The following is a 16,880-nucleotide window of genomic DNA, read 5'->3' as shown; positions in this document are numbered from 1 at the left end:
GTAGTGTGGTGACACTGTGACAAATCTGTGGTTGGAGTCATGTATTTAAAATAAAACAAGAAGAAGAAAGTGGTCAGAGACTGTGTGGATAGTCCTTAGACTACCGTGACATAAACCCTAGTGGGGTTCTTCCTTAGGTGGTCAGAGAATGATTCTGAATGTTAACTGTTATAATAAACCTGCACTGCATGTCTCTCTGTTGTGTCTTAGTTTCATCTATGAGGTGTTAGAAAGAGCTCATCTGACCTACAGCAACAAGACGGCAGTCTATGAAGCTCTGGAGCAGATCAGTGGATACCTGGCAGGACGTAGGACACATTATCACTTCATTTATCATCTGTAACATTTGCTGGGTGTATTATACAGATCATCTTAGTGCTACTAAGTAACAAGTGACCTGTTTGATGCATGTTTCTCACCAGAGCCCGGAATATTCCTCAATACAAGTGGACTCCAGAAGCTGTCTGATATCATACAGGTACACTTTGTATGGATATTAAGCTGTCAAACTGCTTCTTTGTTTGGGTTTTTGGATTGGTCCCATAATATTTGTGTGATTGAGATCATTCAACAAAATGATAGACTTTATTACTATTTATTGCATAAAGAGTAATTATTTAATCACCTCGTGGCGTGTTTGAGCGATCCCCTCTGTTCTGGTGTTTTCAGCTGGTATTTTGTGGTGAACCGTCAGAAAAGGACAGACAGCACCAGATGGAGACCAACACGGCTCATTTTAAGGTGTGTTTTTGTACAGTTGTGTTCATATTGGAACCAGCTAACATATCTTTGCCACACTTGATGGAGAAGTAACTGAAACTGTAACCATTGTTTCGGCATCTTAAATGTTTAATTTCTTTTTTTCTTCTTCTTTTTTTTTTTCTTTCTTGAAATGAAATGACTAATGATGAGCTTGTGTCATGTGTTTGGCTCAGGTTCATATCCATCGGGACACCAGCGTTCACAAAAAGAAACAGAGTGTTGACCTGTGGGCTTCATCTTCATCAAAAAAACAAGGTAACGATGCACAGCGTGATGCGTTGGTGGGTTACATGGAGTCACATGAACTGAATGTAATATCATGATATTTTCTTTTTACATTTAGGTCAGAATGTGAACCCTGTTATGAGTGTATGAACTATTTGTACTGTAAGTAAATGTGATTTGTTTCTCTGCATATTGCAGGCAATATTCTGAGTTACTGGTGCTTCTCTCCGGGCTTCAGTATGCAAGATCTGGTGAATCAAGGCGTTCGCTGCATCATTCTGACCAGTGGTACCCTCTCTCCCCTGTCGTCTTTCACATCTGAGATGAGAATGTAAGTTAGCTGTCACTCTGACTGCACAGTTAAATTTTTCCCACCTGAGTAGCAGCTCATTAAAATAAAACAAAAACACAATGGCCTTTATACCTGTTTAGGCTGAACACTGTCCAGAGTGAACTGTTCTTAAAATGTAAATCTTTGGTGATTTTTGTAACTCACCATGAAAGTTAATGATTCGTTTTAAAGCCAGAAGTATCAGCATAAAAAGTGGTCTTTAACATGGATAAACCAGGAATGCTGATACATTATGTTGCATTTATCTGTCAATAATTAAGAATGACTCTGACATTAGACAGACCTGTGTTTACTTGTTAGCATCCAAAGGCAGCATAGCACCTGCTGATGAATTACATCTAAAACATGTAACATATAGGTTTTTGGAAAGTTAATGTGTTTTGAAAATGTTGTAACCACACCTGGATTTTAAATTAAACAGTCAGACTGTCCAAACCAGGGGTGCCCAATCCCGGTCCTCGAGAGCTACTGTCCTGCAGCTTTTAGATGCATCCTTGTTCCCACACACCCGAATCAAATGAATGGCTTGTTATCAGGCCTTTGCCAAACATGATGGCATGCTGAAGAGGTAATCAAACCATTTGATTCAGCTGTGTTGGAGTAGGGATGCATCTAAAAGCTGCAGGATAGTAGCTCTTGAGGACTGGGATTGGGCAGCCCTGGTCCAAACGATTGCATTAACTGTTCAGAGGTTTCAGGCAGTTTTTACCCCTTAAGGGTGTGATTGTCCCCCAACCTGGCAGGTGGGTGGTGTGGACACACAGGTTTGTGAATGTGATAAATCATGAAGCGGCTGGTGTATGACTTTTAAATTGACACCGTAGGTGGATTTAATAACTCGTAACTTTAGTGTATTCACTTGATTGTCAGTGCAGCCCCTAATGAAACAGTGTTATGCATGTATCTGGGCCAAATATGTTTACTGTAATACATCTCTATATGCCAGTGAGTTTCTGCTCCTGCTGTTACAGAGAATTCCCAGTACGTCTGGAGAACAACCATGTGATTGAGCGGGACCAGATCTTTGTGAGCATCATTGCACAAGGGCCTGATGGAGCGCACCTAAGTTCAGCGTTTGATCGGAGGTCGGTATTCTTTTTTAGCGTATGATTACTTTCTAACAGGTCGGTCAAGTTTTGCCATGTGCCTAAATACAAATGAAGGTGCATGGCAAAACTCATTTAGCTCATGGTAGTCTCTGACCTCTGGGGAAAAGTTGTCAAACCATATTTTTTCTCATCTTTTGATTTATTAGAAAGTCAAGTAAAATCCTGCTGTGTGTGTGGAAGACTTCAACTCACTTTTATATAACACTAGTTCAGGAAAACTGTCTTCTTAAGGCACTTGATATTAGAATGAACACTCCAACAATCAAACTGTTGTGCATTAGAGGTAAACTGTAAATAAGATGATTCTTATATAGAGCTATTCAGAGATTATTAAGCTAAGCACATAAAGTGGAAGAGTCATAGTAGCAATAAAATCAGTGTTCACAAGACATGAGATTCCAGATTATCTACTTTGTTTCTACTATATTACCAAAAATGAAAACACACTCACTGAAACACACTGAAATAAACAACTCGGCTACATCTGGAAAAAAAAAACAGTTGCATCAGTCAGACAATTGCAGAATATGATCAATTGGAACTGAGACCATTTAAGTACATGGATCCAGACTAACTTGCAACTGCAGCATTTATTCGATGAGATAACTAATGAAATAATTAAATCGAAGCTTTGGCTTGATAAAAACAAATTGTCATTAAATTTGAATAAAACTAAAAATATGTTATTTGGAAATAGCAGTTTAACTACAAATGTTAAGCTTCAAATAAATGCTGTTGATATTGAAAGAGTCAATGAAAATGGATTTCTTGGGGTAATAATAGATCAAAGACTTAACTGGAGAGCTCACATAAGATATATTCATTCCAAAGTATCAATAAGTATTGCAATACTAAACAAGGCAACGCAGGTATTAGACTGGACATTACTTCTACTGTTCACTGGTTTCACCTTAATTAAGTGGTGGGATTAAATAAATTTGTATTTCTTCAACTTCTTTTTGATATCTAACTGAATCTTTGCTAAATGAACTTTTGTATATACATATACATGATCAAAATAAAAATTAGCAAGAAAACAGAACAGCAGGTTAAACTTATTACTTATTCAGACATTCTCATAGATGCAAATCTGAAAGTGCTGCTGAGCCTTCACCTGTTCAACTTGCCTTTTACATTAAACCAGACATGGTCAGAACTGCTGTCTCTTTTCTCCATCATAGTTACAGCTTTCCTTACTAATGTATTAAAGGCATTATTAACATTATTAACATTATTAATTTTTCACATACTTTGGTACGTTTTAATTTATGTTTATTTTTAGATTTGATGAAGAAAGCACCACTTTGGCTTTCTTGTCCTGACAGAACACTACAGTGTTCAGTATATCAGAACACCAGTGATGAGTTTAAAGCTTTTGAGGGAATCAAAGTGTTTGTAAGTTCAAGCCTTGGTCACAACCAGTCCAATGGACAAGGTGACAATGCAAACAAAAAAAGAAGCTGCTAAGGCAGTCACACCAGGACAAAGGAGATCCTTTTGTTGTAATTCTAGAATGCTAGCAAGGAAACACTACTATAATAATAATAATAATAATAAAAAAACCCAACTACCAGATTTATGGTTAGGATATACAAGAGGGATACCTGGAAGCTAGCAAGCATTCTGGAAACGCATGAGTAGCTAAGATATTTCAGGATACACACAAAAAATGAAGGGAGTACAAGAGAAATGGGAATTGAGGAAAAACAGAAACAAGCTTGCTGTCTGTGGTTGGACAACAGGTTGTCCTTGCAGGAAGATGAGACCTACAACGACAATAAAGGCTGTCAGTGGCATTGAGCTATTAGATCCACATTCACAAGAAGGAAAGATCAGTGTCGCAGCAGGATACATAATAAAGAGATACATAACACTTATAGTGAACCGGGTCAGGGAGATGTATGAAAAATCCTAGGAAAAAAATCCAACCTTATTTCCTGTTCCATAGAACGTGTTTGGTTGATAAGAGTTTAAGTAACTCTTGGTTAAATCGAAATTTTGTAACTGGAAACTGTTATCTTATTATGAAAAACCTTTCAATATAGTGCTGATTCATTTGTAAGACGTTAGACAGTTTTTGTTTGTTTGTTTGTTTGTTTTAAATAAAAAAAACCCTGATTTGTTAACCCCTTAAAACCAGTGGGAGCGCTCCTGTAGGGTTTAGGTCAGACTTTTAGATCAAATTACCATAACTCTTAAAACAATGGGGCAATCAAAAAATTCCAGCAGTTTCTGAAAGTATCACCTTTTTCAGTTATATTAGGGTCATTATGGTAATCCCAGGCAGGGCACCACATCTAAATCTCAGCAAACAACACAGAAAACAACAAACAGCAAAACGGTAAAAAAAAAGAACCCAGATGCCCAATAAAATGTCGGTTTTCTGTAGAGCTTCATCACACTCACTCCCTCTCTCTTCTCTCAACCAACCAGTCTTTTGGGACTGCTGCAGCACTGTGCCTGGGTTTAACGTTATGACCCAAATATCACTGTATCGCTGCTTTCAGGAACCACGAAGTCTTTCAATTGAACAGATGGGAGTTACAGATGTTGAAAAACCTGTCTGATATCAGCGACAGGCTAGGCTTTAGAGGGCTAAAACAGGGGGTGTAATGTGTTAGAGAGATGTCCCTCAGAGGCACCCATACACTTTTCAATTCATGGAGGATGTGTCACTAGGAGATAAGAGCTGTTGTGGCTCAGTAAACAATGATGCTCTAAAACAGGGCTGGGGAACTCCAGGCCTCGAGGGCCGGTGTCCTGCTGCCTGATCTGCCTTATTTGTATGACACAGACAATCCCTTAGCAGTAGCAGTTGGTGAGAGTGGGAAGGAAGAGCTCCTTTTTTATATGTTACCTCATATATATTTTACTGGTTCTGACTTTGAAGTTGTTACTTGAGTGCTAAACTCAAACTGTAAATTTGTGTGGCAGGTTTGTTCCTGAAAACATGGCGTCTTTAGGCAACACCATTGGTAAGATCACAGTATACAGCATGGAAATCGTTTGATTGTGCTAACATCACCAACATTGTTAACTTTTAGCTCTGTTGTTCATGGTGATGTCATATTGCTTATTATCTTTTTGATATTGTGTTTAAGAGTAGCACTTTTTACTACAGCTTGGCAATAACTGGGTCATAAGGTAGAAACAGAAGGTACTCTTGTACCTGTGCCTATGAAGCAAAACTAATGACTGATAAGAATAGCAATATATTGATTTGACTTAATAATACTACTAATACTGGCTGATGCTGTGACATATAACATATTACTATTTCTACACTATATTGCCAAAAGTATTGAAGACAAGTGTGCGATTGTTTTTATCACTATTTTAATGATGGTGCTCGTGTTAATTTGGTCGTTGGTTGTTGATCAGTGGTCAAGACAATCATGACCGCTCATTGTTCCTCAGTGCTGCTGGTTTCAGTCATTATGCAAATGTACTGTTTATAAGGTTGGGGAAACCTGAGCTGAGACAGTCACCTGGTAGAGTGACGAAATGTCTCTACTGCTGACAACAATACATCTGTATGAACAGGATTAATGTTTTAGGACTGTCCATAAATTTATTTGCCAGTGATGTAATAAAAAATAACCATAACATGATTATAACATTTATATTTAACACACAGACATGTTTTTCTTCTGTTCTGTTTTTTAATTATAGGAAGTATACACACAGATTGTGCAGATTGTTTAATGGTGTACTAATACGACACATTAAATAATATTTACATTGTTACCTTTAAACAAAGAGTAAGGTTGTTAACACAAGGCAGGATTAAAATCCAGCATTATAATACAGAGTATCCTACTTTTTAACCATTAGTTACTATTGCTTTGTTATTATAAGGTTAATGTGAGGGGCCAGTATATACATATTCAGATGCACAGATATAGGAAGATTATTATTAGCAGGTATATGTCATATATGATATATATCATATTGCCAGTATATTACTGTAACTAATTGGTTTTGCCTTATAGGGATACGTTTTTCTATGTTATTACACCCAATTTTGGCCCGTTACCACAACTCGCCTATAACCAATGTTGATACGAGGTAAAAAATAAAAACTGCTTAGATATTATTCCGGTGATTAAGTTGTAGTAATTTGCTATTTCCATATTATTACATTTTTGGCTTTTAATGTCTCGTTATTACCACATTACTGCTGAGCTATCATAGGAAGTGCTACCATGTTGGATTGTATATGGAGTGTGAAATCTTTTGTTTTGATTGTGATATATATTTGTAAGTTATACTCACATATATTTGTAACTTGTGTTCTCTCCTCAGCTAACCTGAGCCGTGTGGTTCCTCACGGACTCTTAGTATTTTTCCCTTCCTTCCCTTTAATGGAAAAAACATTGGAATTCTGGAAAGTAAGTGGAAAGTCAGCAGAGTCACCTGAGGAAAGAAATAATAGTTTGGGCGCGGCGTTTTTAGCTTTTCTAGTGACTTTTATGTTGATGGGGTTTTTTCCCATGAGCTATATTTTGTATTTTCTAGCAAATTAGAAATCAATTTACTGGAAATTTAATATGGAGACGACTATGCCAATGCTTCTGCTACTGGTTGACTTGTCAGCAGCCAATAAGAGGTAATGGGATGTGTGACAATTGTGTCACACATCCTGTGGAACCAGGACCCCAGTACAGGAAGTCTGGATCAGGTCTCTCTGTTTAAATAGTCCAGTCTCTGAGCCTACGAGTATTAAAAATTGCAGAGAGCTTAGATGGAGCCAATTGATGAGGGGACTCGTCCAGTTCCAACTGCCTCTTAGCCTCCCGATGTCTACTCTGCCTACCCGAAAAACCAGGGCTGAGTAGCCTTGCAGTGCAGAACACCTCACTCAGGAGGCATCCTTGTAAGATGCGCAAACCATCTCAGCTGGCTCCTTTCGATGTGGAGGAGCAGTGGCTCTACTCTGAGCCCCTCCTGGATGGCTGAACTCTTCACCCTATCTCTAAGGGAGAGGCCAGCCACCCTTCGGAGGAAGCCAATTTCCACGATCTCGTTCTTTCAGTCAGTACCCACAGCTTGTCACCGTAGGTGAGGGTAGGGACCACCAGTAAATTGAGAGCTTCGCTTTTACACTCAGCTCTCTCTTCACCACGACGGACCTGTACAGCGTCCGCATCACTGCAGCCGCAGCACCAATCGTCTGTCGATCTCCCGCTCCCTTCTCCCATCACTCGTGAGCAAGACCCAGAGACACTTAAACTCCTCCTCCTCCTGGGGAGTGAGAAGCGCTGGGAATGAGGTGCTGATTCTCATTCCCAGCGCTTCTCAGTCGAACCATTCCAGTGCAAGCTGGAGGCGATCACCCGGTGAAGCCAACTGAACCACATCATCTGCAAAAAGCAGAGATCAAATTCCGCGACCATAAAACCGAATAATCAAATCACTTGAACTATACTTTTTCAGTTAACCTACTCGGAGCTAATGCTGATTCTCTTCTGATCTTTGAGAGGAGAGGGTTTGAGGAGAGAAAGAACCAAAGAATGTTAAGCCAAATTGTAAGTCCATAGTTTGGGCAGCAGTTGATCCCTCTGGCGTCTCTGCTGGAACTTTCAACTGTGAACTATGAGATCCAATTTTTTTATTTTACTTTATTTTATTTTAACTGCTCATCTTCTAGATGACAGATGGAAAACCCTTTATTTGTTCTGCACTACAGTATTATACTTGGTTATCCTTTCTCCCACCTCTCTTCCTGGATGTCACATCTTCTGAGGGGATGTCTGGGCTCACACCCATTGTGGCATCCAGTCACTGTTGTTGGCATTTAATCACTACACCTTACCATCCTCCCTGTCTGTTTCTCTCTGTGACCTTACTTCATCATGAATTTAAGCATAGTTTAAACTTCCAAATCGCTTTAACATTTTTTTATTTTCTCATCATTATTTCAATTACATAAATTCTTCTTCTTATACTAATTAGAAGCTAAGAATTGCTTTCTGAAGTGTGCAAGAAATACATAAGAAATGCATATTAAAAAATAGAATGTAAAGATATCAAAAGAGTTAATCATTAAGTCAAAAGCCTTGTAACCTGTATGAACCAATTTATTTATGTTACGTTTATGTTACTCCGCAGTCAAATGGATCATTTATAACAATCTAAGATGCTGCTGTAAATCCTTTCCTGCATGTGTGTCATCACCAGGCTAACGGACATGCAAACCGCATTGAGAACATAAAGCCTATGTTTGTTGAACCTAAAGGGAAGGGCACCTTTAATGACGTGAGTGTTTTTTTAGGTATCTAATCACTTGGCTGTAAACCCCTCTATTCACATTTTCACATCTAAAAATATTTCCTAAGTTGCTTATAGTAAAAAAAAAAAAGTAAAGATCTGATTAAACTTTAGCCTCTGTCTATTCCCAGGTTATTGATGGTTATTACGGCAAAGTCAATGATCCAGCATCCAAAGGAGGATCCTTCTTTGCTGTGTGTCGAGGGAAGGTGAGGAGGCTGTCCATGAAGTCTGTAAAAAGTCCTAAAATGTTTTCTGTTATCATGTTTCACCTCAAAACTTCAGCTGTATACAGTGAGTATGCAGTTGTAGTCAGAAGTTTACGTACACTCATCGTGAGCATGAATGTACAACAGGCAAATCATCCCTCTGTATACTTGATAGTCGGCGCGGTGTTCTTAGGTTTGAAGGCCTCACTTTTACTCGTCCAGTCCAGTTTTCATTGTCTGTGAAGGTCTGTGAAGTCATCCAGGTTATCATAGTCTAAGGAGCTTGGAAAGAAAAGCATTTGACCCTAGAACTGAAGAAGCTTCTCAGCTGAGAGGTGAAACGTCTTCAAGCAACTTAAAGAAGTCCAGACACTTTTCTTTCCAAGCTCCTTAGACTACCTGCTCATTGTCAACAACAACACAGTCGTTGTCTTGTTTGTCCAAAAAACTTTTCTCGAGAAATCATTTGCCTTCTCTGTGTGGGCAGCTGCAAATTCTGTTGGTGTTGAATATCCTATTTTCTCAATCTGAGGCTGACCGTTTGAGTCTCCTTCCAGAGCTTGATAAAGTGGTGAGACATCTGAGTAACTTGTATTTACTTAAATAGTTTGAACTGATGATCTTGGAATTTGCAGTTCAGAAATGTTCCAATTGGCATAAATCTACAGTTCTCATTATTAGCTCATTACTGAGTTCCTTGGATTTTCATATTGTTCTGAGTATTGGTCAATCCAGACAAATCTTGTAGTTGTAATGGATCATGATCACTAATGAGTTTATAGGCCTTGACCTCATCAAGTTAAAAGACTTTATGAAAGATTTTAGCAGATGTATGTTAATATTTGAGTTTATGCTTTTGACCCAGTGCGAATAAGAGAAAATCTCAATTAATTTAAAGTTGTGCACTCAATTTTGTGAAAGTCATAAGAGATGAGTGCTGTAACATCATTCCACCCTGAATAAAGCAGTTGGAAGAAATCATTAAAAGCCCCAAATAATCATGACTTTTATACCAAGTAAACCTCTGACCACACCTGTATATGATATTCAAAGGACATGTTGACACGAGAGGACAAGGGTGCCAAAGATGTGACATCGTTTTTTTTTCTTTTGTTGACACACTGCATAACTACACAATGTTTTTGTAATGATGGCTCGTGAGTGTGAATGGTTGTCTCTCTTTGTTAGCAGTTTTATTGCTTTTCCAGGGTGCACGCTACCTCCTGTTCTGTGATGCTGGGACTAATTGGATAAACATTTAAGAAGATGCATAGACAGATTTTCTTTCATGTTAGTGTAGGGTTACACAAATAGCCGTTCTGTAATGATATCTTCTTGTGCTAGGCGAGCGAGGGTCTGGATTTTGCAGACACCTATGGTCGGGGTGTTATCATCACTGGCCTTCCTTTCCCTCCAAAGAACGACCCTCGAGTCATCCTGAAAATGCAATTTTTGGATGAGATGAATCGAAAGAAAGCTCCAGGGCTCAAGGTGAAAGAAAATTAACTATTGATGTACACTAAAAAGTTGCTCTGTCGTATTACGGTAGTTGGATCTCTCTGTCTTTGTGCGTGTAAACAGTACTTATCAGGGCAAGACTGGTACAAACAGCAGGCTTTCAGAGCTGTGAATCAGGCCATCGGTAGAGTGATTCGTCACAAGGAAGACTATGGAGCGATCTTCTTGTGTGATCAGAGGTCAGAGCTGGTTTACTTCAGTAACATCACATCAGAGGGAACATCCTCCACTATACCACACAGCAGCACACAAGCTTCAATTAAGTGCTTCGGTCACCTTATTTATTATTTATTGATGATAAAAAAATGATTGTTAAACTAAAGGAAAACTTTCCCCACAGATTTAAAAGTGCCGATGCCCGGGCTCAGCTTCCATCGTGGGTGAGGTCGTATGTGCGCCTCTGTGACAGCTTTGGCAACGTGGTCCGTGATGTCTCGCAGTTCTTCAGGATTGCACAAAAAATGGTGAGTTGTCGCACCTGCATGGTTTATACAATGCAGCAAATTCTTGCATTATTCAGTTTTGTTAAAGAACCAGCTCATAGTACTGATTCTGATCTGGAGGGAAGGTTTTTTTATTTTAAGCACTGAAAAAATGGAAAACTTTTTGATTTAAAACACAAAAAGTGAATAATTACCTGGAGTGTTTCCATTAATGGCTATGACACTGTTCATCGTGCTGAAATATAATTTGATGTCAAGTGTTTTCTGTGAGTTTCTGTGGAATAAAGGTGAAGATAAGAGTTTTTTTAACACCATGTCAACCTTATTACTTTCATAATAAATGTCTACTAACATATCGTTTATCTGGTTTTCATTCATTGCATGTGCAGTAAAGGTGTGTAGACACTTGGTTACAGTTCAGGTTGTCAGCTTATACTCACAGTTTGTGCATTATACATTTAAGAGGCCTGTGGTTGAGAAGAAGGCTCCAGCAGACAGCTGTGCGGCTGTGTGTTCATCAGACACTCAGTCCTCCAGTTTCACCTCTTGCTCCTCCTCACAAACGTCTCACACCCAGAAGGCCAAAGTGCTGGACACCTGCCTTCCCAGCCTGAAGAGGAGGAGACTCGGTGAGTACACAGATGATGGATGTGGTTTGATGTTTTGCTATTAAAGATGAAGGTGTTCTTTTGCTATACTAGATACGTTTAGCAAAGGGTTTCACAGGAGTGTCTTTAGAATTCATTATGCAGTTGAAATGTAGAAAAACTACAGTAGAAACACAGACTTCAATAATAAATGGTAGAAATTCAACTAAGAGCCAGTTAATCCTAAACCTACAGCTGGAAGCACTAGTTTTAAAATTTCCAGCTACAGCTACTCTAAAGTGAGTCCTTGATGAATTTTAACCCTTGTTTTTGTGGTCAGATGAGAACAGTGGAGCCAGTGGAATGGCCAGGATCTGCCTTGAGTATGAGAGTGAGGTGCAGGACAGTCAGAGGAGACCAGCCAACCTGCTGGATGCTTTGGAGCAAGGCAACCACGGCACTGGAGAGGACAGTGATTTTACCATGGGAGAGGAAAAGGTAGCTCGTTTTATTAACTCACATCGTGTGTGTGTGTGTGGGGGGTGGGGTGAGGTGGGGTGTTACACTATAAAACAAAAAAGTTTAAATACCACATTTTCCATTTGTTTTGCTTTTGAAGGCAAATCATTTGTCCACACTGTCTCTTCAATACGATAAGAGGATGGAGGATGAGTTGCGGGGTGGAAAACGTAAAATCAAGTTGGTCCAAGAACAGGTAAGTGGTGTTCTAAACAACACACAGCTGGACTCGGTGAAAACGTCTTTTCTGACTGTTGAAAGTTGGGGATGAATCGTTAAAGTTTAAAGGGTTGGGATAATTATGTTTATCTGTGGCCTGCTGTTAACTCAATTTGAACTTTTAAGCAAATATTTATCTAATAAACCTATGGTGCACACACCTGATGAAAGTGCAGACAATTAGTAAGAATGATGTGAAGAGGATGAAAACTAGAAAAGCTGTTGGTCCAGATGACATACCTGTAGACGTACAGAGATGTGTAACAGAGGGCAGTGAACTTTGAACCAGATTGTTTAACATCATTTTGAATTTACACTGCTGCTGAGATTATCTTTTCCTCCATGGTTATTGAAGAAGCCGAGTGTCTCTGAGGATTTGTCTGAAGAAGGAAAGGCGAGCAGGGCTAAGAAATTCCTGGCGGACATGAAGAAGTCCCTGAGTCAGGTCAGCTTTGACCGCATCATACGGGCTCTGCAGACCTACAAAAAGACCGACAACCTGGATCACCTGCTGACTGAGACAGCAATTTTAAGTGAAGACACTAATACTCAGAGTCTCCTCCATGGTAAATCTTCTGCTCTAATAAACACAAAGCGACCTGAACATTCAGACTCGTATCTGAGCCTCAGTGTTGCATGTGGTAGCACTGCATGTTGTGTACTGATACTAGAAGGTACGGCAATACACTGCTATTAAAACGATAAACACCACACATAGTTAACACTGAAGAATGACAGTACGCTGCCACCTATAAAGTATACCTGCTTTGCAGACGTCTGAACTCTACAGAACACGTTTTCTTAATTTATGATTAGACATTTTACGCTCTTTGTAAAATGAGTCTAACTAGTGCAACTATTTACAAATCCGTTAAAGTCTTTGCACTCTTTTCAATAAAGTGTTTTAAATTATTTTAATATGTATAATTAGTATGTTTTAAAACGTACACAGCACGATAGTTTGAATATGTGCAGAATGTATTGACAAGCAGGGTTTCTATGAAGATCACATTTTCTAAACTGCAACGTTCAGGTTGTTTCATTTGATATACAACAAATGACTGTGCTTTGTTGCACTCGAGCACAGTGCAAAATTGTAAAAGTTGTGTCTCTGTTCACATGGTAAGGATGAGATAAGCTTTAATTCAAAGGGTTTAAGTATTGCTTTAACTGTTAAGGAATTATAACATGCATTTTCAGAAGCTCAAAGTAGTTAGACAAACCAACATAATTTTAAATAAAGATTGTTTTTAATAACTGGGTGAAAATCTCTTGCAGTCAATGATTGCCTAAATTGCCCATGAACATTGCCATATTTAGATACAGTGCAGATCATAGTCAGTCAGTATGAGTTTTCAGCCTTGTGTCTTACAGAGATTTCTCTACAATAATAGAATCGTTCTTTGTAGTTTGCCCTGTTTTTTCACAGTAGTGTAAGAACACCTCACCCAACGTTACTTTTGAAAAACTGAACATAACTGTCAACATTATTAGTCTTGATATCTACACAGGAATAATATCAATGTCAAAGTCATGATTTCAGTATCAGGGCACCACATTAACAGTGTGTTAATGCAAAACAGGTTGTAGTTGACTGCTGTTGCTGCCTTGTGTCACAGGCTTCTACCAGTTTGTTCGCCCACATCACAAAAAGAGGTTTGATGAAAATTGCCAGGAGCTGACAGGGAAGGGCTGTGGATACAAACCTGATCACACTCTGTCCAAGGATGAGAAGAAGACTGTAATGCTGCAGAACGGTATGAACCACGCTCTTCATTTTGTTCTTGGAAATGTGTGTGAGATACATGGATTAGAAAAGAATGTCAAGGAAGAATTTTGGAAGAATAACACAATATTCCATTTTAAACATGAAAGACGAATTCCAGGCCATACTCGGTACAGATGTTCCTGTACACTATGCCGGCCACTTGGTTATGGCGTTCCATGTATGCCCTGTCTGCTAGCATCTTGCACCCTGCTGTTATGTGCTGGATTGTCTCAGGGGCATCGTTACACAGCCTGCACCTGGGGTCTTGCCTGGTGTGATAGACCCCAGCCTCAATGGATCTTGTACTCAGAGCTTGTTCCTGTGCTGCCATGATTAGTGCCTCTGTGCTGTCTTTCAGTCCAGCTTTGTCCAGCCACTGGTAGGATTTCTGGATGTCAGCCACCTCCTCTATCTGCTGGTGGTACATACCGTGGAGTGTTCTGGCTTTTGTTTGTCTCATCCTGGACTGTGGTGCTGACACTCACAGTCCCCGGCCTCTTTCCTTAGCTTAGCGTACCACCTCAGGGTGCTGGACTTGGGGTGAAACTGTCCATGCATAGTCAGGAGCTTCCTGGTCTTGATGTCAGTGGCTTCTATCTCCTCCTTTGGCCAGCTTATTATCCCAGCAAGTTACCTGATCAGGTGTTGATAGCCCGGATCTTGTTCTTACTGTTCAGCTGACTCCTCAGGACTTACCTGACCCTCTGCAGGTACTTGGTGGTTGCAGCTTTCCTAGCAGCTTCTTCATGGTTCCCATTTTCCTGTGGGATCCCCAGGTACCTGTAGCTGTCCTCTGTGTCTGCAATGTTGTTCAGTTCTGACTACCTTAACTCTCTTTGTTACCATCCGACTACACTTCTCCAGTCCGAACGACATTCCGATGTCATTGCTGTATATCCTGGTGGTGTGGATCAGTGAATCGATGTCTCGTTCATTCTTGGCATACAGCTTGATGTCATCCATGTACAGGATGTGGCTGACAACTGCTCCGTTCTGTAGTCTGTATCCGTAGCCAATGATCTCACGAGGGGGTTCAGGCCTATGCAGACCAGCAGCAGGGACAGAGCATCTCCTTGGTAGAGGAGATCAACAAGTCACCTTGGTTGATGGTGACTTGTGCTATGGGCTTGAAGTTGGCCTCTAGTGTTGTACGCCACATTCCCATTGAGTTTCTGATGAAGGCTCTTAGGGTCCTGTTGGTCTTGTACAGTTCTCGGCATTCCAGGATCCAGGTGTGGGGCATTGAGTCATAGGCCTTCTTGTAATCAATCCAGGCCGTGCACAGGTTGGTGAGCCTGGTCTTGCAGTCTCAGCTGACTGCTCGGTCTACCTGTAGCTGATGTTTTCACCTATTCTCTGCATATTATGCTGCATTTTTGTCAAACAGTAATGATGTTTACTTAATACATACCCATACAAAAAACTTGTGTCATGTAATGTGTGTCAGTGATGGTTAAGCATAAAACTATGTTGATCAGGTTCTACATCAAAGAATGAAGTCCACACTACCTTTCTGACTGATGTGAAAAAAGCTCTTGGGGCAGAGAGATCGACACAGCTCTTTCAGGCTATTCACACCTACAAAAACACAGACAACTATGAAAAACTGGTGACCACAGCAGTGAACTTATTCACTGAGAGAGATGAGAACTTCGGCCTTCTTGTCAGTAAGTGTTCTTCCAGATCATGAGATGTTCTCTGCCATCTTCCTGTAAATGTTTGTGGTTTGAAACGACTTTCTTGTGTTCCTTTTCTTAAGGATTTGGTATGTTTATTCGTCCTAACCACAAGAAGCAGTACAAAGACATGTTGGATGACTTGATAGGTCAGCCAGTCTCTGCTCCTGATGTTCCTGTTATGATTGAGGAGCAGCAAGAACAACCTGAAGGTAAATCCCTGTGGTCTAGAAAAGTGTGCTTTACCTTGTGACTAATCATTCTCATTCATTCAGTTTTATTTATATGGTGCCACTTCACAATATACTGTGGGCATATAACTTTACCCACCCCGCAAAACTGAATATTCAGTTCTCGTTTAGTTTTTTATTTTTTGGTTTCTGTCAGCGCCTTAACACATGACAGATACAGATAACTCTTTATTGTTATTGCACAGTCATACATAGAACAACAGTACAACGAAATTGGAAACTTTTTTCCATGTGTCATCCTGTTGTGTGTTTGATGTCATGTTTTTTTAAGTAACGAAAAGGATTTGAAATAATAAAATGAACACGACATCTGACATATAAAACTTTCCTTTTGCATTTTTTCTTTGTTTTCCAGCTTCGCTTTTGTCTCCTTTGAGGTCCCAAAGCAAGATTTCCAGTTATTTCTCAAGCAGCCAAAGAAGATAGAATGCAAGTGAATACTAAATGAATGGTCCAGAATTCCTTATTGAGTTCAGGGTATCATAGTTCAAACTAACGTGAGTTAAATTTCTGTCTGTTGTCTTCAGTGACCATCCCAGGAACAAGTCTGTTCCTCTGCTGAGTGGATCTTCTTTTTTTAACTTGTTCTTGATGTTTGATGTTTTGAATGTAACTGTAAAGAAATTAGCTTTTTTCCATGTGATGAAATGTAAATCTGATATGGATAAATAAAATCTTTTTCATTTTGTAAGATAATTGAATTGATGAAATATTCTCATGACCTGAGTTTCATTTGTACGTCCAGCAATGCTCGAAGCAATAAAGTGTAGCTTATTGATTTGTAAACAAGTCATACACCAATGAAAATAATTAGTATTAGCATTACATTTATAGAAAGCGGAGACTGCCCCCAACACACACACACACACACACACACACACACACACACACAGTTTCACAAGAATAAATCAGATCAAATCATGCCTAACATACATAACAAATCATTTGTGCTGCCTGTCTGAACTCTGCATT

General features: G+C 39.5%; 1 protein-coding gene across 4 annotated transcripts in view; it reads left to right on the top strand.

Annotated features, from left to right (window-relative positions):
* The window catches only part of LOC146684940 (regulator of telomere elongation helicase 1-like), a 39,657-nt gene extending 23,053 nt beyond the window's left edge, over window positions 1–16,604 (top strand). For 2 of the 4 annotated variants that reach the window (XM_085443678.1, XM_085443681.1), the window contains 21 exons: window positions 211–308; window positions 423–478; window positions 670–741; window positions 936–1,017; window positions 1,186–1,318; window positions 2,311–2,424; window positions 5,383–5,423; window positions 6,754–6,839; window positions 8,629–8,706; window positions 8,850–8,927; window positions 10,272–10,418; window positions 10,509–10,624; window positions 10,786–10,909; window positions 11,352–11,517; window positions 11,816–11,973; window positions 12,095–12,190; window positions 12,569–12,779; window positions 13,833–13,970; window positions 15,460–15,648; window positions 15,741–15,869; window positions 16,264–16,604. In XM_085443678.1, coding sequence (XP_085299804.1) covers window positions 211–308; window positions 423–478; window positions 670–741; window positions 936–1,017; window positions 1,186–1,318; window positions 2,311–2,424; window positions 5,383–5,423; window positions 6,754–6,839; window positions 8,629–8,706; window positions 8,850–8,927; window positions 10,272–10,418; window positions 10,509–10,624; window positions 10,786–10,909; window positions 11,352–11,517; window positions 11,816–11,973; window positions 12,095–12,190; window positions 12,569–12,779; window positions 13,833–13,970; window positions 15,460–15,648; window positions 15,741–15,869; window positions 16,264–16,334 — 2,383 coding nt within the window. In that variant the 3' untranslated portion in view covers window positions 16,335–16,604. The remainder of the gene's footprint in view (window positions 1–210; window positions 309–422; window positions 479–669; window positions 742–935; window positions 1,018–1,185; window positions 1,319–2,310; window positions 2,425–5,382; window positions 5,424–6,753; window positions 6,840–8,628; window positions 8,707–8,849; window positions 8,928–10,271; window positions 10,419–10,508; window positions 10,625–10,785; window positions 10,910–11,351; window positions 11,518–11,815; window positions 11,974–12,094; window positions 12,191–12,568; window positions 12,780–13,832; window positions 13,971–15,459; window positions 15,649–15,740; window positions 15,870–16,263) is intronic. The other 2 variants (XM_085443679.1, XM_085443680.1) reach the window with 2 other exon arrangements.
* Window positions 16,605–16,880: the final 276 nt, after the last annotated feature.

This window comes from Copadichromis virginalis, linkage group LG20 (assembly GCF_057382275.1).
Source record: "Copadichromis virginalis isolate Kocher_CV1m ecotype Utaka linkage group LG20, C_Virginalis_male_GT1.1, whole genome shotgun sequence".
Lineage (NCBI taxonomy): Eukaryota > Metazoa > Chordata > Actinopteri > Cichliformes > Cichlidae > Copadichromis > Copadichromis virginalis.
The sequence above is the reverse complement of the archived record's forward strand: the minus strand, read 5'-3'. Positions and strand labels throughout refer to the sequence as shown.